The following is a 24,517-nucleotide window of genomic DNA, read 5'->3' on the forward strand; positions in this document are numbered from 1 at the left end:
GTTTCTAATGTGCATCAGTGTGAGGCATGCGGTATAACAGAATTTCAGCTCTTCAAGCAAAGAGTCCAGCTTTGGTTTGCTGACCTAGCAGTCGCAGAACCAGAGAAGCAGGCAGTAAAGATGTGTATTGCCATTGGCAATGAAGGCTTACTTCACCTTCACACTTCTGGTCTCATCGAAGAAGAGCAGAAGGGTCCTGTGAAATATTCCCAGGTTGGAGGATCAACTTTGAGTTAAGCTCAATTTTTATGTCCATGGGCTCAAATTTATGTCTTTTTGACAGCAGCCAACCGAGTTGATTGACCAGTTTGTCAGTTGATATCAAGCTAAGGGTCGGGAGTGTGACGTCGCTGAGGTTGAATTGACTGTATCATTGACCTCGTTGATTGCATCCACAAAAGAGAGGCATACCAGAGGGATCTCTTAGAGGAGCTCAAGGGGTATCCTTGGACATCTTGCTCAAAGCTGGTCAGGAATTTGAGGCTATCATTGTGGGCCAATAGAGTTTACTATCCCTATGTGCTGTGAATACCACATGTGCATTAAGGATTCTGAGTCAAGAAAACCATGTAAAAGAAGCAGACTCGAATATATGCCTAACAGTTGCCCAGCATTTAACAACATCTGCAGAGCAGACATTGTCAGGGGTCACATAGTGTGTTACATCATGTACTTTACACTGCTGTACTTTAGAATTATAACCACACCTCTTAAAGGTGTGCCACAACACCTCCTCCATTCTACAACCGCCTCAAACTCTCTGATTTTCTAACTGACCTTCTATGCACCTTTTCCACAACTGTGTACACCTTCAAATACGAAATTCCTTTCCTTTGCCCCCCCATGTTCCTGAGGATCTTTCTGAAAGCCCAGCTCTTTGGCCAAGCTTTTGGCAATCCCTCCTCTTAAAGACTTCTTTGGCATGAGGTTCATTTGTGCCTGATGACGCCTCTGTGAGCACTGTGGGGCCTCTTTTTACATTAAAGGTGATATATAAACGCAAATTGTTGTTTTGCTACATTATATATGCTACGTGGTAATATATGAGGGTCATTATATCAGTCGCCTACACTGCCAGAGCCAAATACAACATTTAGCTCGCATAAAATAGAAACCTGAGTATTGCTGAAAGAAGAGACATGTCTAAGCTTTTTGTCCTGTACTCATCAGGACACTTCACAAGGATTCCAATATAAGAGGAAACAACAATTTATACTCTGATTGGTACAGTCCACTTGCCAACCAATCAGCACTCTCTTCACATGCAGTATAAATTGCTATTTTCCCCTTATATTAGTATCCCTGCGAAGTGTCCTGATGAATGCAAGGCGAAAAGCTTAGACATTATTTTCAGCAATACTCAGGTTCTGTACTACCAAACGACTAAAAGCAGAAACCCAAAAGCCGGCTGGAAGCATACATGGGGTGAAACCCCAAATGAAAATAACAACAATATGCTTGTAACATAGAACAACATTCCAAGACGGTTCACAAAAGAAGAGCGGGTCAGATGCCAAGCCCTTGTAGGGAGTACTGGGGTAGCAGAAAACCTGGTCAAGGGGGTGAGTTTTAAGGAGGACTTTTAAGGCCTGGCAAGAAATATAGAATTGTGGGAGTTTAGAGAGGGAACTCTAGAGAGTCGAGACAATTAAAGACTCTGTCATTCAGCTTAGTTGGAAGAAGAGGATACGCAGAAGGCCAGTAGGTCAGAAGGAAGGGGTTTGGGCATATTGTTAACAATTGCACATGTTTTGGAGTCAGTTGGCAGTGGCGTCAGTTAAGGGAAGGAGGGATGCGTACATTCTGTTTCTGGCTTCAACAGACTTTCCCTTGGTGAGCTTTTCTACTTGTTGACTCAGCTGTACTTAAGTCATCAGGCAAGGCTAGTCTCATCCAACAACTTGCTCTTGATGACCAAATTGCGGCTTTGACAGCTGCTTTTGAGAGATATGAGTGGGTAGAATGATCTGACCCAAACACAAAAAGTGCGCAGGCAGCACTTATATATAAAACCTGTTTGAATTAAATGATCTGGATATGCCAGAAAAGCATTCAGAGTGATTGTTTTCTTATTGCCTCCTCTTCTTCTGCCATGATACACACTGGGATGCGGTTTTAGGCATCAGCTGTAGTTCGATTGCTAGCGCTCTTCCTTCTGAGTCATAAGGTTCTGGGTTCATGCCCTACTCCAGGGTTTGAGTAAAAAAACTATGCTCAAGAGCAGTACTGAGGCAGTGCTATACTGCCTGAGATGCTATCTTTTGGATGAGATGTTAAATCAGTGCCGCATCTGTCTGCTTGGGTGGGTGCCACTGATTTGAAGATCAGCAAAGGAGCTGCCTCTCATGTTCTGGTCAATGTTTATCCCTCAGTCACCATCACAAAAGGAAAAGATAATCTGATCATTATCACATTGCTGTTTGTCAGAGTTTGCTTTGTGTGCTTCTTATATTACAACAGTAACCACACTTTAGAAGCACTTCATTGGCTGTAAAGTGCTTTTGAGATGCCGTGTGGTCATGAAAAGAGCTATCCAAATGCAAATCTTTCTTCCTTTTTAGCTTCAAGGGCACTGGTTACTCATCATACATTGCGTGCAAGATCGGATGCTGGACATCTGCAGGTAACTCAGTCATCAGGGGCATCACAGCTAAATTCCATCACCTCCATTAAATGCCGCCCAGAGTGTGGACTTTGGGTGAGCACAGGATTGAATTGAGTCTCGCCCGCTGCTGGAGAGCTGGCAGAAGCCCATGTCATCTCTTTTTGGGATGCCATATTAAGTGCCAATCATGCCACCCCAACAGCTGCCAGCCATACAGAGGCGGGCAGCTTTACGTTGCTTGGAACCATCATCGGGGAGCAGTGGCTGCTACCAGTAATGCATCCACCCGAGGTCTGGTACCCTGAGGGACCCAGACGTGGGTGAGTGATGGCAGGAGGAGGATCGCGGGCTGGGGGTTTCAGCAGCAAAGCTAAGGATGGTGGCTCTCAGCGGCCCTTCCCAATGCCAGGTCCTTCAAACAGGCACTTAGTGCCTTTTAATGATGCACCACTCCCACCAGCCCCCCTCCCCACCCACCTGCCTGAAACACAAAAACAACCATAACAGAATTTGCTTTTCAAGCTTCCTGCATGGTGACTCTCCTACCCACCACTGGGTGGCATTAATTGCCCACTTAAGGGCCTCAATTGGCATTGGGGCGAGCCAGCCATCTATGAGCCTTCCCGCCTTGAACTTAATTGGGGCAGAGGCGAGAAAGCAGTGGAGTCCCCACCCATTACCTCCCGCCTGATTAACTCCCCTCTCCCTGACACCAAACTCACTGCAGGGAAAGTCATTGAATTCCACACACTAATACCTTCTAGCAGAGATCAATAAAATATGATCTGGACCAGGAACACTGGACAGCTTTATTTTTTATATTGACCCCTAGTGCAGGTGCATCCGCATTCATTTCAATGCCCAACAGCTGAGGCCATTTAAGTCTGCACATAACACTGATCAGACACGGAGTCTCTGTAAGGCCTGGTTACCTGCATCGAGGTAACCCATCGAGAGAACTCTACATTCAATATAACTAATTTATATAACAATAAGGTATCTGGCAAAGGCAGAGGAGGCTACAGGCAGCAGCGTCATAACCATGAGCACAGATCCTTTTACATCTTTGAGGGCGCAGTGCTTGGATTAATGTTGCTGTCAGTATTGGCTGATTACTTCAATGGCATGAATTCAAATGTCTCCAGTCAGTGGTACATTTATCCTTCCCACTATTTAGCAAATACAATGAATTGCCTGATCATTTGAAGAAATCCCGTTAACAGGGACATGGCGGGACAACTGAGCAAATGCTCATTATTTTCATCAAGTTACTCTTTTCTAAACAGCAGAATCCTGAATTTCCCGATCAGACCACAGCTCTTATTAATTTTCTAAAAGATATAAGGTGGGAAACATTGCAGCTGCGCTTTTGGCCAGATTGTCATCTCTGCAGAATGTGGGGAAAGTTTGATTCATGTATGGTATATACTCATTTAATGCAGCCTTCCCTTCCAACCAATCTCCTTGACAAGCTTCCATGAATTTAAAATCATCCAGCAGTCTCCTCTTTGTACTTGGTCTGACTTTGGAGCGGGGAAGATACTGCTAAGTAGACAGCTGTAATATACTACATATTGAATTATAGTCTGAAATGAGAGCACACGATGCTCAACTGTATCTTTGAAACGGTGAAATTGCACATCCATTGCTGAGCAAATTAATCGCATGTAATGCACTGTTAGACATTATTTAAGAAAGAAATCTTAGGTGAAAGAGTATTTTTGGAGCACTGGTGCAATTTGATGATAAAGGTTCTGTGCTTCTACCTCACTGAGTTCCTAACCTTAGACATGACAATGTGAGAAAGGCAGAAGGAACAATATAGAAGCTCCTAATTCCCCTAGAGAAGTAGGGAAACCAGACTGAGAATTCATTCCGGGTCACTTAGAGCACATTTAGAGCACAGAATTGGCCCTGGAGAGAAAGATAGAGGAGCCCCGAAGAAGTGCAGGACATGATTTGGCTACTTAAGCCAGATTGACAGGTGCCATCTCTCCAGTGCTGAGCCCACTGGAGTTTGTGGGGTCAATGGAAGTGGTAGAGGGGGAAGGGTGTGGTTACCTCTTTTTTATTGGGCATATGGGGACATCTCTAGTGTCAGTAGCCAGAAAATGTGGTATTAGGACCAATTTCGGAGGCAACGTTCTTCCACTGCTCCCCACCCCTCTTGCAGACATCCAATCCTGCCACATGCTAGTCAGTCGATATTGATTTTAAAATATCCCAAACATTCATCAGCTGTTTCTTAGCTTGGACAACCTCTCCAGGCTAAGACAATAGGCAAGAGAATCAGAGAGGAGATGAGGAGAAATGACTTTATACAGCAAATTGCTATGATCTGCAACATGCTGTTGAAAGGATGGTGGAAACAGATTCAATAGCAAATTTGAAAAGAGAATCAGATATATGCTTGAAAATGGAAAATCTGCAGGGCTATGGGGAAAGAAAAGGAGCATGGGGCTAATTGGATGGCTCCTTAAAGAGCCAGCACTGACATGATAGGCCAAATGGCCTCTTTCTGAGCTGTATGATTCTATGATTTTAAAATTCTATGTTTTCCCCCTCAATCGCCCATTTGAAGGTCAGCATACCTCATTGAACTCAACTTTCTAGACTGCAATTGTTTGGTCTTGAATGAGCCAAGGAAGTGATTTTGGCATAGGGAGTTACTGACCTTGGTGCTGCATTCCTGCCACTTACTTTGTAAGGGCTGGGTAGGTAGGTTCCAGCCCTGACAAGCCATGCTGGGAATCCCAGAAGCAGTAAACACCTGGCACCCTGCCATTACCTCATTCTGCCTATTTCTCACTGGTGTGATAACCGAACTAGCCAAAACCACAAGTGGTATAAAGGCCTAGGAGCTTATTTCTAACAAGAAGTTAAAATTAGACTGCATAAAATAACTTCAACTATGCCAAGCTTTCAATATTGAATTAGACTCAAAAGAAAAGCATGTAAATTGTTAAAAAATGAATTCACTATAGATATTTCATAATTGCAGATTCCTTTACAATATATCTCTAACCACTCATTAGTCAGTATGAACTTGCCTCAACACAATGAAATAATTCCACTAAGATTAAATAATTATAGAATTCCATAGTTAATGACTTTAGATTTAATTTAGGCTTCAATCGAGGCCTATAGGTAAAGGTTTGTAGCAATTTTAAATGAAAATCTTATTCTTTATGAGCTCAAGCCATATCTGTAAGAGAGAGTGATCTGCTTGATGAAACATTGTTAACCATATATTAATAAATGTTATTTGTAGAGTGAGCACTGGCAGGGTTTTTGATTGCAGCAAGAGGCCTGATTTATACCTTGTTTTCCATCTCCTACAAACTTCCCACCAACTATGTAGAATTTAAAACACAGAAGAAAGAGAATAATTCTTTCTTATAAGGGGAACTCTACTGCTTCTTCAAATTGTGCCACAGGATATTTTACATTCTCCTGAGGGTGTAGATGATATCCCAATTTAACATTTAAACCAAAAGTTACCATCTCCAATAATGCATTTCCTAGCACTCCATTCCCTAGCTATCAATTCCATCCCTCTCCCTGGCAACAGCCTAAGACTAACTCTGGTGTAACATTTGATCCCGAGATGAGTTTCCGGCCTCATATTTCTCCCACAGTTAAGACTGCCTATTTTAACCTCCATAGGTCTCCCAACTTAGCCCCATCTCAGCTCATCTGCTGCTGAAACCTTCATTCATGCCTTTGTTGCCAAGAGAGTTGACTATTCCACCTCCTGGCAGGTCTCCCGCATTCTATCCTCTGTAAACTTGAGGTCCTCCAAAACTTAGTTGCCCGCGTGTTAACTTGCAGAAAATCCTGTTCCCCTCTCACTCCTCTGCTCACTGACCTACATTGGCTCCTGCTCAAACCACATCTTGATTTTAAAATTCTCATCCTTGTTTTCAAATCCTTCTATGTCCTTGCCCCTCCCTAACTCAATAATCACCTCCAGCCCCACAATGCTCCAAAATACCCACACACCTCTAATTCTGGCCTCTTGGGCATCCTCAATTGCGCTATTGGTGGCCTTGCCTTCAGTTGCCTAGGCCCCAAACTCTGGAATTCCCTCCCTATGCCTCTCCACCTCATTTTCCTCCTTAAGACACTCCTTGAAACCTATCATTTTGACCAAGCGTTTGGTCATTTGACCTCATATCACCTTATGGGGGTTGCTGTCATACTTTGTTTTATAATGCTGCTGCAAAGTCCCTTGAGATGTTTCATTATGTTAAAGGCACTATATAAATGTAAGCAGCTGTTGCTACACTACTCGCACAGCACCATCCTATCTCTTATCTGCTCAAGCCTCTAGAGTGGGACTTGAACCCACAATTTCCTGACTCAAAGGTAAAACTGCAGCTAGCAAGCCATGGCTGGTACCTAGTTTGAGGAAGGTACACTGATGAGTGATACATGACTTTTGAGGTTTTCTAATGTTTTTTAAGCATATCTTCACACACTTTTTTTTTCCCCTTTGGAGAATAGCGGAGATGGGGTGGAAGGATTCCTGCCCATTGAACTGCATCACAAACACTCCTTCCATAGCCAACAAATCCTTGTGTGGGATTTGAATCCGGATCTTCTAACCCAGAGGTAGGAACACTACCACTGCATCACAAGGCCTGCTAATATGAGCTAATGCAAGGTAATAACTCTGGGAAGCGAAATAAATAATGAGAATACGAATTAAATGGCTCTAGGCTACAGGCACAACCTGTAGGTGGGGAGTGGGTACGGTGGGGGGGATGGGGTGGGGTGTCATTTGAGCATATTGATAGCTCAATATGTGGCACAGTAATAAAAGCCAACCAAATCTCTTGGGGATGTATAGTCAGAGGGATAGACCACAAATTGTGGATGATATTCTGTGCATGGAACTGGTATAGTTACATGTGGAATATTGAGTACAAAGCAGACCAGAGTATTGCAGCAAGGATATCCAGACACTAGAGACTGTATTGAAAAAGGATAACTACCTCAAGGCATCTGAGCTACAAGGAAACATTGGGATTGTTTACTCTGGAAAAGGAAAAGCTCAGGGGAGATATTATTCAAGTATTTAAAATCCTTATGGGACTAATCACACACTGATTTGTTTGATCACTAAAAACTCTCAAACTGGGGATTCAGGCTTAAGTTTAGAAGACGTTTCTCAAAGTTTTGATGTAACTATTTTGCCAAAGCCAAAACTTGTCTTAATTAGTTTTGAGCCTATTGATTTAATAGGATTCTCATGTCTGCTAGAACTTCCAGTGTTGCTTCCAAGAATCCTTTCATCATTTCCAGCGAAGTACTGGAAAGCTGACTAAGACATCTGTTCTACTGGCAGACTAGTGAACTTCTTCAGCTATTATATTACAAAGTAGAGTCTTATACATCAAGCTGAACATTTCAAGCAGGGGTCAAGAGAGCATTACTGTTACTGTTTCTCACGAGTGTCCACCCAAGCCCATTCTAGGTTGGGGTCAAGTCCAAGTTGGCTCACTGGTACATTCAGATGGGAGCCAAATGAACTTAACCTGAAGCAGCAGGGGCTGTACAATACTGGTAGTGAACTCCAAGGACTGGGGAACTCAATGATATGCATTGTTCTGAACAGAGAAAATGCTATTTCCACAATTTCTGATGGGAGACAATTTTCCTGACAGTCTGTGTTATAATGTTCACAAAGAGCTAGGAACTAATTGTTATGTCGATATATATCCCAGCATGCCACATTCAGTATTGCACTGCAGTCATGTGCTAAGTAACAATGGCCCGGATTTTCATTGCCGGATTGCCGCTCCAGCCATGCTTTTCCACACACCGACTCTGCTCCGCATTCCTGGTAGGATCTTCCAATGCCGGCTTCTTCAGAAATGCGGAGCATACAGTCCCATGAAGAACTGCATTGCAGCACTCTAGCATCAGGGAGAAACAATCCACGCCCTCTTTTTCTGGCACCAGCTCTTGTAAAGTTAGCTTAAACGCCCAGGGTGAAAGTTAGTGAGTGAGTGAATGGATGAATGGGCAGGGTGGTAGGCTGGGTAAGTGGGTAGGGTGGCAGGTGGGTAGGGTGGTAGCTGCGTCGGGCGGCAGGTAGATGAGGTGGGTGGGTGGTTGGGTGAGGTGGGTCGAGGGGTAGTTGGGTCAAGTTGGGAGGGGTAGTTGCATGCTGGGAGTAGTCAGCTCTGGTCAGTGGGGGGCAGCGCATGGTCAGAAGGGGCAGTCAGGTGGGGTGGGGGTGTTGGTTGGGGAGTTGGGGGGTGGGGCGTGGTCAGGGGATTGGTGCGGCTAAAAATATACTTGCTGTAGCTCCAGCACTGAGTCTAAAGTAGGATTATTTCTAACTTATGGGAAACAGAAGACAAAACAGTCTGAATAACTCTGAATGTTTATTCCAAAAAAGAAAACATGGCTGCTTCTGCTCCTGAACAGATTCAGAAGTCGTTGTAACCATCTGGATAAATTCACAGATGAAATTCTGAAGAAGGAGTTTCAGGATACGTTTAGCTGATGGGCTTGTTGGGCCCAGTGGTGGGTGACTTTCTAAGTGTCTGTTTGTTCTTGCAATTTTCTAAATAAGTCTAGCTGTAATGAGGACTATAGTGCATATAAAGTGGGGACCTTCGTACTTCTTAGTGAGGTATGTGATTTGCCTCTCATCACACATCAAACTCTGCGTTGAAAATCTAATTAGCATTGACAAAAATTTAATTCACAGCATTGTACTTATGTTTACTATAGATAGAATAAATGACGTGGAGAACTAAAGTGAAGAAGACACATTAGAATAATTTACTCACGGGGCACCGTTTTATGGTTCCTCCACCAGTAGGTTTACAGGCGGGATGGGGGAGCCCATAAAATTCCCAGGCTGGCCTTCCCACCACTCTCCCACATGCCCCCAATCTGTCCGCAATGTTACGCGGGGTGGGTAAGATGAAGACCGGCCTGCCTAACCTCATCCTAGCTGCAACCTGAAGGGCCACTTCATGCCGGCCTCGATTTTAAGGCTAGCGGTAGGAGTTCAGGGGCAGTGCGAAGCCCAGCAGGTCACCCTGCTCGGACCTCAGGCAGGAAGGTGGGGGGCAACTCCATCAATGGCTCCCTTTTCCACATCGGGCTCCCCCGAGGTCTGCCACCCACGCGTGCTCCCTCCCCCCAACCCCAGGCTTGTCCACCAAGCCATCAAGATACCCAGCCCCCTCTCTCCACAACCCTGCCCTGGGCCTCACCTCCTCTTCCTGTGATTCTGTGCCACCCTCCCTCATAGTTGCCTGATCCTGTAGTCCCAGTCCTGGCCACTGCTGGTACTTGGACTACAGAGCAGTCATCAAATCTGATTACCTGACAGCTCTCTGAGGGTGGCATTCTGCCCGAGTGAGGGGCAGAAGTCTCATCTTCAGCTGATTGATGCTCCTTGGAGTGTTAAATGGCTGTCGAGCTGCTGTGGTTGTCGAGGATGTGTTCCCTGCTGACTCTTCAGGCTGTAGAGCAGGAAACCCCACCATCTGAAAAGTCCTGCCCATGGAGTCTCCCCTGCAGGGGAGGGTGGTGGCGTGGTGGTATTGCCACTGTACTGCTGATCCAGAGACCAAGGGTAATGCTCTGGGGACATGGCTCCGAATCCCACCATGGCAGATGGTAAAATTAGAATTCAATAGACATCTGGAATTTAATAACCACAAAACCATTAGTGATTGTTGTTAAAACCCATCTGGTTCACTAATGATGGAAATCTGCTGTCCTTACCTGGTCTGGCCTACATGTGATTTCAGATCCACAGCAATGTGATTGACTCTTAAATGCCCTCTGAACAAATGCTACCCTAACCAGTGATGCCCACATCCCATGAAGGAATATTTTTAAAAAGCTATAAATTCATGTATTTTGTAACATCTTGAAATCCAAATTATTCTGAAGTTACAAAACAAAATCCAGACACCAGAGAGCCAGAGGCAAGATAACTTCTACCTTGGACAGAAAAATGAGACGTCCCAAAAAGCATTAATATATTTGCCTTAGCAATATCCTTTATTTTTTCTTTCTTACTCCACCCGATGTTTCCATGTCCATTGTAGCTCTTTCCTAACCCAAGATCTATTTGTAGATAGAGCTTTCACCACTGAAGGGAAACCATTTGGCTCATGCCTGTGCTAAATGACATGGGAACTCTGCACTCCATTTCCCTGCATTTTCCCTCAGTCTTCAGTATATGCCTCTTTATGGGTTTATCTAATTGCTTGTTTGATGCTGAAAAAAAGACATATTGTCAAAGCTTTTCATCTTGCACTCATCAGGACAATTGGAAGAGTATCAAATTGCAAAGGGAACAATTTATACTGCATGAGAAAAGGGGCAGTGTAGATTGGTTGGCAAGCAGACTCTGATTGGTCAAGGCATTGCCATAGTGAATGCACCAGGGAACAGTTATCCCCAAGCTTTGGTTTAAATTCAAAAAAGTTGACTCTTAATCCTTTATTATAATTGTAGAGTCATGCACCACTGGCCATTTATCCCATTATGTCAATGCCAGCTCTTTGAAAGAACTTTCCAATTAGTCCCACTCACCTCTTCAAATATTTCCCCTTCAAATATACATTCAATTCCCTTTTTAAAGTTACAATTGAATCTGCTTCCATCCTTCCAGTGTGTTGTGATTAAGTGCCCTTTATGCTTCTAGTACTGACCTTCCACTTTCTGTCCCCTTGTTACAGAGCAGTGGAAATATTATTTTCACAATTTCTCTCTCAAAGCCCTTACATAATTTTAAACATGTTAGATTTCCCTATAATCTTCTCTGCTACGGTGAATACAATCCTAGATATTTTTTTTTACAAGTACCTCATTGTATCGTATTCCCTCTTGAATCAAATTTTCACAGGTTAATTTTATTTTTACGAATAGGAGAAATTAATGTCACAATTACTAAGAGGCAACCATTTTTCCACCATAGTTTTTATTGTTTAAGAACAGGATAAGGCCTGTGAATAGTTAAGGAGAAGAGATAAGAGCTTAAACTAGACTTGCTGGTCTCAGCATTATCCCATGGATTTTCCTTGTCCACCTCTTATTCCATTATACATTACATTATGCAAATCTATCAGAATTGTATTATGCAGGCACTTAAAACCAACTTGCTGAAATGACCAAAATATCTGTGCAATAAGCAATGCAAATTATAGCCAAACGCATCTTGACTGATTACCACAGACAGCATCACACTGAAGTGGGTGAAAAGAAAACTCTGCCAGTGTTAAAACATAATATACAATTAGGCTTCAAAAGTGCTGATTCATCCTAGCTAGATCTGCTTTGTCATTACGTGAATTCCTTTTATTGTGGTGGAATTCTCGGGTTCAAATGTATCAGCAAAAAGCAGTGACGTGCATCATATGGCTTGCAAGCCACTTAGACTCCACCTCCTGTCACCTGTGGCTCTCAGCAAACTTGCTGTTTCATGCACCACAAGCCTTGGCCTGTTCGGAGGCAGGCTGTTGACTGGAGGTGGAATTTAGAGCTGTTCCCACTCCTCCACTTGTTCTCCAGAAACAGAAGTCCGATTACCCAGCTTCCATTCAACAAGTGAAGCAGCCATGGTAAACGAAAACAAATTTCCCAATACTTGTTTTTCATTTCCTGGAGAAATCAGTGCCTAACCCCTACTAGAGAAACTAGTGAAAGCCGCAGTAACGGGATGGAGATCAAGCAGTCACTACGTGAAAAATCATGGACAAAAACCCACATCCCATTGCTCCATGCTGCCAAGTGCTGTAGCATTCCAGCTGTGTTTCACGGGTAAGACATTGCTTTGGAGGGTGGCCCTCTCTGCATTGTGTTATCATGCGACACTAGAATCAAGCTGCAATCTGTAAACAGACATGGCGGTGGTGGCAAATAAGGGACTTAAAATAAACATGGGAAGAAAAAAAGCTTAAGGCACTCAAGTAACTTCAAGAAGACCGGGAAGAAATGAAACAAAAGAGACAGATTCTGATAAGAATTTTCCATTGTTTTACAATAAAAAATACATTCATACAGAAATATAACAATCTTGCAAAAAACGATTTCAAATAAAACCTTGTAAAAAGATTTCAAATAACAAAATTTTACAAAGAGGTTTGGAGATAAACAGGGCTTTTAAAAAGAAATGTGAAACATCAATAATAAGAACAATTTTAATCGCAAGCCAAAGGTCATATGGTTTCATTAAGGCTCCATTATCCACAGAACAGTACAAGTACTGCTCATTGGCAAGTTAATAGAAAAATAGTACGTGGCCTAACCTTTTCTTCCAGTGAATTCAACCTTTTTTTTATATATTGCATTAAAAAGCACAAGCTGATTCAAGTTTTTAACTTTCTGTCATTGGCATCCTTACTTAGTGGCTTGTTTAGACTAGGTAGAGCATAGCATACACATGCAGAGTTTACAAAATGCCATAAATTGTCTTCAAAAAAGCAGCTGCCTCTTATGGTTTTGGCAAATAAAAATGCATAGAAGGAAAGGTGTGTATGTCTCTGCCCTCAAAACCATGCGTTTGTGTAAACATTATATCATCCAACTACATTCCTCTCCACCACCAACCCCAGCCCACACTGGGTTCGACAATTTAATCAGCAGCAGTTCCTGATGTTCAAGGATTTTTTTTTTTTTTTTGTGCGTTTTTAAAAATACCCAGTTGATTAAAATTCAGTAAGTGACTCTAGTCGGCCTTCGTGACTGTAAAACACAATGGTTTTCCGACCATATTCACAACCCTGGCAATCGCGTTTTCACCTGCCTGCTAAAATGCATCTCAGGGCCATCCATTGATGGGTCAAATTAAGATATTGCACTCTAGACAGCTCAATATCTAATGTGCTGAATCAGCAGGCTAACCAAAGGAAATTAGTGCTAGCAAAGGCCCCAGTGAGCCACTTTATCTGATTCATCCCATGCTAGAGTCTCTCCAATGTCACTGTTAACCATTATAAATCTTCCGTTTTACTACATTAGGGTTATAAGCAAAAATGCTTCTTCCGAATTAACAGTGCTTTAAAGCCAAGCAATTTGTCATGGTCATCTTTTATCCTTAGAGTACTAGGAATGTGTTACCATTAACAGCACATCAATATATTTTTATAATATAAAAACACCTTTAATAGATCATTTTAATACATTATATTCAGTCAAAATAAAAAAATAAAATAACTAATATTTAATACTTGGGTAGACAAAAATTGGCATTTAGTACTCAGAAGATTTAAAGAAAAGCTTTTTTTTATTGTTTCCATGTCAAAGACAGAAAGAGGCATAGAGTACAAGATCATGTGATAGGGAGCCTTAATGGAGCCCAAGTCACCCATACCCCTGTTTGGTGACCCACATGAGATTGCTACAATAGTGTAGCAAGGTCACTTTCATAAGGCACCATTATTTCATGTCAACAGTGCATTAACATTTAGAAACCAGAAATTAGTCCTCAGGCATAAATAAAAAAAAAGACCAAAATTAGCTGCTTAAGTAAATCAGTTGCTAAGCTATAGTGGTATCCAACCAAAAAGTCCAGGCTTCCTTTACGTTATGTAACATTTGCCCAACTAGACTTTTTTTTAAAACTGCACATAATTGGAATCAAATTGCAGTCCCCAATTACAAAGAATGAAAAGTGTACAATCCCCAGAATCATGCAACACCTTTCTATTTATTATGAAAGTTATAGTTGTGTTATATCCTTAATACACAGCTTATACAATGGATTACAAATTAGCTTTTTTGTAGCAAGTGAACAAGGCTACTCGACACATTGCACATTTATCAGCTGCACCAGACACCAAAAGCTCCTCTCACACGGGAAAGGGGTCAGTCTCCTGTCCAGGTTCAGCGCCTTCCTTAAGGCATGGAACAACGAAGACATTTGGCGGTTATCCCATCTCCAGGTACGTCCCTCTCTCTAGTTTCTCTTTCGTTCGCTCTCACACACACTCATCCAGCCCATTTTAATGCAATCTTACCTCACCACAAGAAAAAATCATTGGTTCCTCATCATACAGTCAACCCAGTCAACAATGTTCTCAGTACACATGCTCACAGCAGGGGCTTGGCAGCCACTCATACAGTTAGGTACCAATGTATGCACTCAGGAAATACCCAAGACACCATGTACCACAGTTGCTATGCTGCGACTCACACTAACAGTCTCTGAGAACACCCTGACAAAAAAGGCCCTGGAGGCTACTGGGTAGGGTGCAAAATGGCATGCTTTGGCTGGAGCATACGTTCCTCCTCGTGTGGCAGTTCAATTGTGAAGCTGAATCGCCAACCGACTTTTACTTTGGACACTTTCAGATGTGTCTCTTCATGTGAAGGGCCAAGTGGTCAGACCTGGAGAAACACCTGAAGTAGAGAGACAAGGAGCAAAAATAAAAAAGGAATTACATTGGGTAAAACACAATGTCAAACTAGTGTAGCTTTTCCTGGCTGATCGACCTGGTACAAAATGTATAGCTCCAGCACTAGATTTTACACTGGTTCGGATTCAAAACTCTGCTCAGTTTTAGGTGGCTCCATTCCTAAAACCAGTTCTGTTTTAAAAGACTACTCAAGAGCTTGCAGGTTTCAATCTCAGACTGCTTGTCGCTCAAATTAACCAGGTTCCACCATGCCATGTGCCTTACAATGGTCAAGCATTCCCCCTCAGTGGCAGCAGAAAACCAGGTGCTGCATTTTAAGCTCTCCTTTGGCCAAATAGGAAGGTGTGGCCTCACCCACAAATGCTATCCTAGCTGAAAGTGGCTCTCTGGGTAGTGAAGGAAAGTAGTGGAGGCATATTGCATGCAATGCTAGCCCGTACCCTTCAATGCTGTTTGGTTGGAGAATAAATGGAGGACTGACTACAAGGTATTGAATCATTCTCCCTGCTCCCTCCCATCTCCCTCTTTCCATTCATCACTGTGGTATTTTCTTCTTCCTAATCTAGTAATTAGATTACTCCAAGCTCACAGATAGAGGCCTGCATAGTCGCCAGGGTATGTTTTTCCTTTCAAGGAATTATGGGTAAATAGGGTCAAGGATTATGATGCCCAGTGACAGTGTTTGCCCACAATCCTTAAGAATAACAATGGACTGGGTCAAAGCAAGTGAGCAAACAGTGCTCTGGTCACAAGCATAATAAATAGACAAACACATTAACCACTCGGCTTAGTTCCACTCATATCATGATTTCTAATTAGTTTTAAATAATAACAGTATTTGCCAGCAGGAGAATTATTTTGTCATTCAAAAATTCTGAGAACTTATATGCCTTCCATATTCAATATTTTGTTCGCCCAAGTGTAGCAGCGTGACTGACAATGTGGCTGAAAGTGCTGCAACAATGTTACCTCTGACATTTGCAATCTAATTTGTAATGGTGCTGAGAAGATTCTGAGTGAAGGCAAATGGGCTTTGCTTGAGACTACATGTTGTACAATGGTTCTTCTGTGCATTTGTGTCAGTTTTTTTTTTAATTGTGTTGATTGGCAAGAAAACTAGGAATTTGATTCCAAGTTCTTTCATATTTTCTATTCTCCACTTCCACCATCCCCCCTCTTTAGGACCCCTTGTGCAGTGATGCATGCCCTTTTATTTCCCCCCTTGCTTTCCCACTCTCCATATCGTCATGTTTCCTCAGGTACTGAAAACAGGGAATAGACAAATGTGACCCCTCTCGTTGTGTGGCACAGAGTGATGAATCCCTGTTGAGCTATGAAATGTAGCAAAAATTAGCCTCTAAGGAAGTTGCGAGTCTGAGCAGTTTATATATTCATACCTGTCACAATGGGAGCATTTAAATGGTTTTGCCCCAGTGTGTTTCCTGAAATGCCTAGTCAGTTCATCACTTCGTGCAAATCGCCATTCGCAGCCTTCCCACGAACACCTGTAAGGTTTTTCACCTGTGGCGATAAAATAAAGGCACGTTATGCAGCAGACTGCAATTTGCATCCGCACAAGGAGAAACTGCGCCATTTACAACATCAAACAAAAGTCTTTTCAAAACAGGTTTCCTCCTGTCACATTGAGACATACATACACTCTACCGCTGTTTGAAGACACCTATTTGATTAACATGATACCTTGTCATTTGACAAAGCGCAGGAGATGCTAACTCTCAAATACCATCAGATAAGTCCAATATATCTTGAAATTTTACTTCGCAATAAATACTTGGTCTCTGGGATGCTTTTGGGTAATCAGCCACGCAATAATTACCACTTTCCGTTACACTGGTTCTCTTTTCAATCCGTAGGCTGACGGGGGTGGGGGGGTGGTGGCAGGAGATGGGCAGAAAGAGAGAGACAGACAGACAGAAAGCAAGAAGTCAAAGGATGTCAATGGGTTCTATGGATTCTGATCTTTGTCATGCAAATAAGCTCATTGAATGCACTTTTTTTTGAAAAAATTATACTAAGCAAATCACAGAAACAATTGGTTGACACAATATTTACCATTTCACCTTTTTCTTCAAGAGTGCAAGAACAGGGAATCATATTCAAATACTATTCATATTTAAGGTCTGATGCACACATTATTCACAGAATGTTAATGAGCATGCCAAATTTATGATTGCTAGGAACATAGCAAACCATTGGCAGCAACAAAACTACTGACAGCTTTGCTTTGTCAGAATGTAAAACAGAGGGCAGTTCTCCTATGGCACTGTGTGACTGCAAGAGAGCCACAAAGAAGCAATTAGATGTCTGTATTTTATTTAATAAGCTATGCAATAATATTGTTTCAAAAGCTGACAACTGTATTACATATTAAGAATGAAACATTAATTAAACCCAAGGAAAAAAATTATGTAGAGGGATAAAAAAAACAATCAGCCTAGGGCCATTGGGACCGTATGCAGTAATTGGCATTGCAATCTTAAACAATCATCATCTCAAACTCCGACCACCATGCTTCCTCAGAAATTGGATTGTAGCATTTAAGCCCTGTCACAATATTTCCAACTGCTCAGATTTTTTTAGTCCTGGACAGAGATTACATAAACCAGAACTCAGCTCTTTCCCATATTTTGAAGCTTTGGAAATTATCCTCAATGGGTTGTCTTAAGTTTAGGTTTACAATTAACTTCGGTGGATAGGTGCAAGTTTTCAGGCAGCTGTTTCTGCATGATTCATTCTTACATTTATGATGCAAAGAAGAATTTTTTAAAATAAGCATGGCCCTCATCCCTGTGCCTGCTAGACTACTGGAATGACGGCCACTTGAGTGGCTCAGGTAGGCAAAATTCACAATTCATGCTCCTGGGCAAGTCAACCTTAAAAAATAACTCTGCCCATTCTGACACGGAGGGTGGGGGGTGGGGGTTTGAGGAAGAGAGAGAGAGAGAGAGGAGGAGGAGTTTGAACCAGGATGTAAGGTATTTGATTGTAGGAGCATGAAACAAAACAAAAATGAACAGAGGCGAATTGTACATGGATTGCTGCTCGTCACATCTTAAGAATGTGCATCACTAATTTGAATTATTTAGGGGAGATAGAAATATTTCCCCTGCTCACATGTCAGCTATTCACATGCAGGGGGAAAAACATTAAAGAAACAATGGATTTCCCATAGAAATTGACAGCACAAATTGATTCAAGCTTTATTTATGCCTTATTCCCCAAGATTTCTCTCTCTAATAGAAATGTAGTCTTTTGCAGTTGATTTTTTTAAATAAACGGGCCAGTCCTATATCAGGTAACTCTCGTCTGCCACTAATGACAGGGGGCATCTGGAGTATGGATTTCCAAATAAAATCAGCAATAGATTTAATAGTAAAGTGATTGCTTCATCAACAAAAATTTTTTAAAATTGCACTAGGCTGATTTGCAACACATGTTGTCATCAATTGTTTTGAAAGCTGGCCTGAATGTTAGGTCAAAGTTTAGCATTGTCCTGTTATTTGGCAGTGTGGCAAATATGTTTCAGCTGTTTATCTATACTCCCCTCCCCTTTTTAGACCCCATACTACCACACTTTCTCACTCTGCAGGGAGGCAGGTAACCGACAGCGCTCTCAGCTCACAATCCATGGTGTTCCATGACTACACCAAATAATTTAGCAAGGCACAGCAGCCTGCACGTTCATTGCATGTGGTGCAATTGCTTCCAGTGACCAGTTTTCACACAAGTCTCAGACACAATGACATCGCTGGTTATGAGTAGGTCTGAGGAATATCAAATCATTTGCTATGTCCATGAATGGCTAAAAGGAGGTGTGGTCTCAGTTACCAACCAAGTGAAAGACTCTGCGACGGAAGAATGCTCCAACACACTGCTTGACATTCTCCCTAGAAAGAAGATTGCCAAACCTGAATGTCAATGGAGGCTGGAATTCAGACGTGGGTCCTTTATTTGACTGTCCAACACTTCAACAATACACCTACTGAACTGGCTCTTGCCATTTAAACATACATGCAAAACAAGATTTGATCCTTTTTATGGAGGCGGCACATATTGCTCTGAATTGGGTGGCATCTAACAAACTGGGATTTAATTTAGTGTTTACAGCAAAACTGTCCAAAGGACCCAATGAAATCCCTCAACACAAAATAGCCATTTCTCTCTCTAACCAGAATATAAAGTGCTACTCAGTTGAAGCACTCACACACCTTTTGACATTTTACAGCATTATTTTTTGAATCATAGAATAGCAGAATCATACAGCACAGTACGGGACTATTTGGAGCATTATACCTCTGCCTTTTGAAAGAGCTGGCTAATTCGTCTCAATCCCATGCTCATTCCACATATTTCATAACAGCACTTGCATAATAACAGTCTGAACACCTTGTGCATCAGGCCTTAAATATGAATGTCATTTGAATACAATCCACTGCTTTCACCCCTTAAATAAAAAGGTGAAAAGGCAAATTTAAAACTGGCAAAGTTACACCAGTTGTTCATCCTTCTGCATCCTTACACAATTGCGTACTAACCTGTGTGAGTACGTTGATGTGCTTTTAGATGTGAACTTTTGGTGTAAACTTTCCTACATCCATTGAAATGACAGCGATGAACCCTTCTCCTCCCATCGGGTGATGCTTCTCCATTTACAGGACTAGATTTTTCTAATGGTTTTGTAGCATTTCCACCGCGACTTTTAACTGGTGTATTCAGCTCGGGAATGCTTGCTTGCAGGCTGCCCCACAGCTGCGGAGAAGACTCCTTGGTTAGCTCTGGAGACGACGGTGGGGTGGAAAGAACCGGAGAGTTTACACTTCCAGAGTTTGCCAGGACAGTACTTAAGGGATTTGAGGTATAATTTACTGTAGGCGATAGCTCCTCTGAACTGTCCAGTGACTCACTGCTTACATCGGAGCTCATGCTGTTGGTCTCCAGGTTCTGACTTTCCTGGGCCTCGTCTTTCAATAAGCTTGCATTCTTCTTGTCAGTTTCATCCTTGTCCCCACAGACCATAATGATTTTGCTCAAGAGGTCATCCTGTCCGTCAAATCTAAAATCAGATGCCGAGACATAGGGCTCACTTTGAAGGTACCGTTCCAACTCCAGGCAAGTCTGCAGGGAAGAAATATATGAAGGTTACTAAAGGGGTCAAGATTTCTTGAAGGACCCCCCCTGGGTCTTTGTTGTCAATAGCCAACAAATTACCTTTGACTGTTCTCATTCCAGTTGTGTGTGTATATTCATTTTAATAACTTACATTTGCATTGCACCTTTATTGCAATAAAATGTCCCAAGGTGTTTGAAAATATGGAAAGATATAACATCATTTTAAGAATGCCTTTTATTATTTAGCTGATCTGTTCCAAAATACACATGCAATAATATCCATTGTTTACAGAAGCCAGGAAGCCCATTCAGCTCCAATACACAATTTACAATTCTTCTGTTCTAGCTACTCTGAGGTTTCTAACTACCAATTTAAATTATTGCACAAAAGGGGAGGTCCTTCTCCACAGCATCTAACTTGTCATTAAGAAGAATCCCCTGTACTTTCAACATATATTATATGTCTTTTTTTTTTTAAAAAAGAGCATTTTTCACCGTGTTTTCCTGATCCAGTGCAAACGACTGGAATAAGGAGCAGATCAAACGTTCATTTTTTAAAAAAAATTCTGAACCAGCTTCTGGTGCCTGACATAACAGACAACAGAAAGCCATATTTAGTAAGGCTGACTCACAGGCTGTGCTGGATTCAAAGTACAGGCGTGCTAGCAAAGCTACCAGAGAACCACAGCTTCCTGTATGTGTGGAAACATGACCTATCAGCTATTTCAAAGAATTTCAAGCACAGTGCAAGGAGTGGATCTCGCCGGCTAACAGTCAAAATGAGAACTCTTGGCCTGGTTCGCATTCATTGTGTGTCGACGAAAATGTCAATTAGAAAAAAGTGTAGGAAAGTGCTCCTCAACAGGATGCAGGAGAGGAAATTACTCTGGAATGCTCTAGGGAAGTCCCATAGTGCAGAGTGCAAAATATTTTTTTTCCTCTTGTTCCCTCAGTATCTTTGGCCAATAACACTGAGGGACTGCTATGTGAGTCACTGTACTATCATTTCAATCCAGAGGATACTTCCTATACGTTTCTACCATCTGCACAGAGTTCCTCTCTTATCAAAAAAAAATGCAATACCAGGATGGCGTGAGCAACAATATCCTCTTTCCCTGTATCCCCCCCCCCCCACTTTACCAAACTTGCTTGGCTCAGCATTTAGCAACCATGCACACAAGAGCAAATAAATCAATACAGGAAGTTCTTTAAGGAAGAAAATAATCAACCAAACATAATAAAACAAAGATGATTTGCATTTGCAACTTTGGCTTCCAATAGTGAGACCACAAATGGAAGCTATCACCTAACGTACTCTTAATTAAAAGTTGCTGGATTCAAATGACTTGATCATTCAGTTGTCAACACTATATTCCCACTTTGCAGTTTATGTCGCTTACGTCAAATTACTAGTTTTTTTGTGTACAGAATCAACTTTAAATTACTGGTTGTGGACTGTATCCAAGTGTGGACCTCAAAAATATTTGAACTGGCTTTATTTTGCTGTTATGACCGTATGTGTTCCTCATTTAATATTTCACAATACTTGATCCCCATATTGTATAGGACATAAATTGTCATCACATCTACAGAGTAAGAGAGTTTATTGCAATCGATTGTTCCTGGGTCATTTTGCATTAAAGCTCATGAATATGCATGTTTTAATTTATTTTCAGACAGCATATTTCCACTGATTGAAACATTCAAAAAGTCGTATCCAACGCTCCTATCTCCTCCTCCAAACCTTCCAGTAAACACATTAGCAACAAGACTGAACTGTAGATTGTTGTAGTAAAAATGCCCCTCAAGGCTAAGCGAGGACGAATTTGGCCGTCTGCCCAATCCTAAATGCCTGAAGGAAACTACTTGGATCAATTTCAATCACGTACTGAATGTTTCAGCTTCTTTTGAAGAACAGGGGGTTGGGGGTGGAGGTGGATAAACGCATGCAATTATACAACGCAGGAGCTTTAAACAAACCGTCGGCATGCATCTCAACGCCGTTCAAACCATTCCGGGTCCTCAGCAAATATGATGAGTATTTGAACTGGGTTTATGTTTTGCTATTCTTATGGTAATTCGTGTTATCTCGGCAGAAACATTACAGCAAGCGACTTGAACAACATTCCTTTCAATTACGTTTGTAAATCAGAATAAAACCACCAAGTCTGGCAAGCCTACTGATTAAGATTCTTTTAAAAATATATAATCCAACAAATGCAGCAATTGCTAATCGCTCGTCGCCGCCTACCCTTGTTCGGGAGGCTCGGCGACTTGACAATAGCCAATACAGTTCTAAAGTTTTTTTCAAACACTTGGCAATTTGACAGTTGCTGTAACTGGCAAATTTGAGTCAGAGGACTGGAGTTTGCTACAAGTACTCTAACCCATATTTGCTTCATGCAGAATAGTGCAGCCAAATTTCAACCCCCCCCCCCCCAGCTCAACAGTACGTTTCAGCTGCAAACAATGAGTGTTGAAAAGTGTAAAGTAGGGGAATCACTTCAATTTTCAGAATCAGCACGGAGTTGCACAAATGCATGTCATGGTGCAGGATACATACACACACACAAACCAAGCGAAGGGCTTTTCCATTCAAAAATAACTATAATATTCACCTGCTGCCAGTATTCTTCAAGTGATGCCAGACCTGAAAAGTAGCCAGTGTCGTGCACAATCTGAAGCTCTTGGAAAATGCTGCATCTGGGTAGAACATCCATACTGTCTGCCTCTGACTGTAGCTGCTTGTGTTGGTATTTCTTTCGCAAAATGATTCTTTTTTTTTGAAAAAAAAGAAAGCGGAAGATAATTGCTTTTGCCTCCCTTCCCCAAACACCCGTGCAGGGTATCTCAGCAAAGCACAAGGTCACAGTTTGCACCAAGAAGGTATCCCGATATACGAGCCCGTCAGTCAAGGAGCCTGTGGCAGAATGAGCAGGAGGAGATGAAGTGAGAGCCTCCCCTTCTCTCACACTCACTCATATAACATGTACACACCGTCAGCGCAGCGCAGCGCCGCTTCACTTCCCTATTGAGAGCTTGAGCTCAGCGGAGCGGACACAGCCCCACCCCCCTCCCCTTCTCCCTCTCCCTCCACCACTCCCCCTCCCCCCCCCATGTGATCACCTCACGCCGCAAACCCCGCCCCTCCCGTCCCGCTCCGTCACACAGCCAATCACGCCGCCCCCCCCGAGCGCCACGTCCATGATGTCATGAGCGTCCAATCGGAACGTTCGACGCACCCGGGAAGAGGAGGGGGGGGGCCTCCCCGGGTGAAGGCGCAATGTCACGGCGCCGCCCATTGGCTGGCCGCCGTCCCGCCCCTTTCCTCGCGCCTCATTGGTGCTGACTGGGGCAGGCTATTTTTAGCAGGGTATATATAAGGCGAGAGAAAGCAGAGCGGCTCGCTGTAGCGCTCAGTTGCGATGCGCTGCAGAGTGGTAGCGCTATAAGCTGGTTCAAAGGGGGAAGGAGGGGGGAGAAAAAAAAGGCGCTGGGCATTAAGTTCGCTGAATGCGAACTCCGCAAAGCTCTCCGCTTATTTTTTTCAAAAACTCCAACGGTCTTGTTTTGGTGACTCCTCTGGCGGTTTCTTTTTTTTTTAAAAAAACCATCTGACTGACGGTATCTCACTTGAATTTTGTTTAAATAGTTTCCCCCCCCCCACCTCGCAGAAGTTTTCAAAGTGAATCATGTTAGCATAACTTCTGTGTTTAAAAAGTTTACCTTGCACCAAGCGGTCAATTGAATGACCTGACGTTCGTGGGTCAATATTTCACACAGTTGCGATCACTTTTATTAGAACAAAGTAAAGCAAAATTGATTTTTTTTTTAAAAAAAAATAATTGTTTGGCGTTTGAAAACGTCACTCCTCTGAAGTTTCAGTGCAGAAATACAAAGGAGTCCGTTTGGATTACAGTTTGGAAGTCTTCACGAAAAAAAAAATTTTTTTTTTTTTTTTTTTTGTTTCTCTGTTTGAAAAACCTGCAAAGCATTAAGCAAATTCTGTTGCAAAACCATTATTTTGACTAACGTAATGTGCATCTGTTCACTACTTCCTCCACAAGTAGCCAAGGCAATTTGGCTGGCTTTCCTGTTGACTCGCGATGTGGACAGTGTAAATCTAGGCCATAGAGGGACCCATTCCACCAGATTGCCTAATGATCGGACCTGACTTCTAAGATGTTCGGCTGGAAGCGATGGTCAAAGTCACCCAAATATGGGGCGTGTATTATAACAGCATACCGATCATGGGATTATGTCATATGATGAATTTCTTTATATTTGCATCCCTGGTGTGTTCAGTGTTGTCATGCCCATAGGAAGAGTTGATATCTATAGGCCTGTTTGGCCAGTGTCATTGATTTTGTTATTCTCATCTTTT

The 24,517-nt window shown here is 42.4% G+C and overlaps 1 protein-coding gene across 1 annotated transcript; it reads right to left on the reverse strand.

Moving 5' to 3' along the window:
• Positions 1 to 13,243: 13,243 nt before the first annotated feature.
• LOC144677251 (Krueppel-like factor 6) lies at positions 13,244 to 23,137 on the reverse strand. Its single transcript, XM_078537437.1, has 4 exons — positions 22,752 to 23,137; positions 19,560 to 20,139; positions 16,401 to 16,524; positions 13,244 to 14,986 (listed from the first exon to the last, which is right to left on the reverse strand). Exons 1-4 carry the CDS (start codon positions 22,851 to 22,853, stop codon positions 14,935 to 14,937), a joined length of 858 nt encoding a protein of 285 aa, XP_078393563.1. The 5' UTR covers positions 22,854 to 23,137; the 3' UTR covers positions 13,244 to 14,934.
• Between the last annotated feature and the right edge of the window lie 1,380 nt (positions 23,138 to 24,517).

Source organism: Cetorhinus maximus, chromosome 3 (assembly GCF_964194155.1).
Source record: "Cetorhinus maximus chromosome 3, sCetMax3.hap1.1, whole genome shotgun sequence".
Classification (NCBI taxonomy): domain Eukaryota; kingdom Metazoa; phylum Chordata; class Chondrichthyes; order Lamniformes; family Cetorhinidae; genus Cetorhinus; species Cetorhinus maximus.

Bases quoted from the DNA above. Each gene is read 5' to 3' on its own strand.
- LOC144677251 (XM_078537437.1), bottom strand. From the start codon at position 22,853: ATGGATGTTCTACCCAGATGCAGCATTTTCCAAGAGCTTCAGATTGTG. The intron at 16,525-19,559 runs GTTAGTACGCAA...TTATCGCCACAG, and splicing joins ACATCAACGTACTCACACAG to GTGAAAAACCTTACAGGTGT. The intron at 14,987-16,400 runs GTATGAATATAT...TCTCTACTTCAG, and splicing joins AAATGCTCCCATTGTGACAG to GTGTTTCTCCAGGTCTGACC.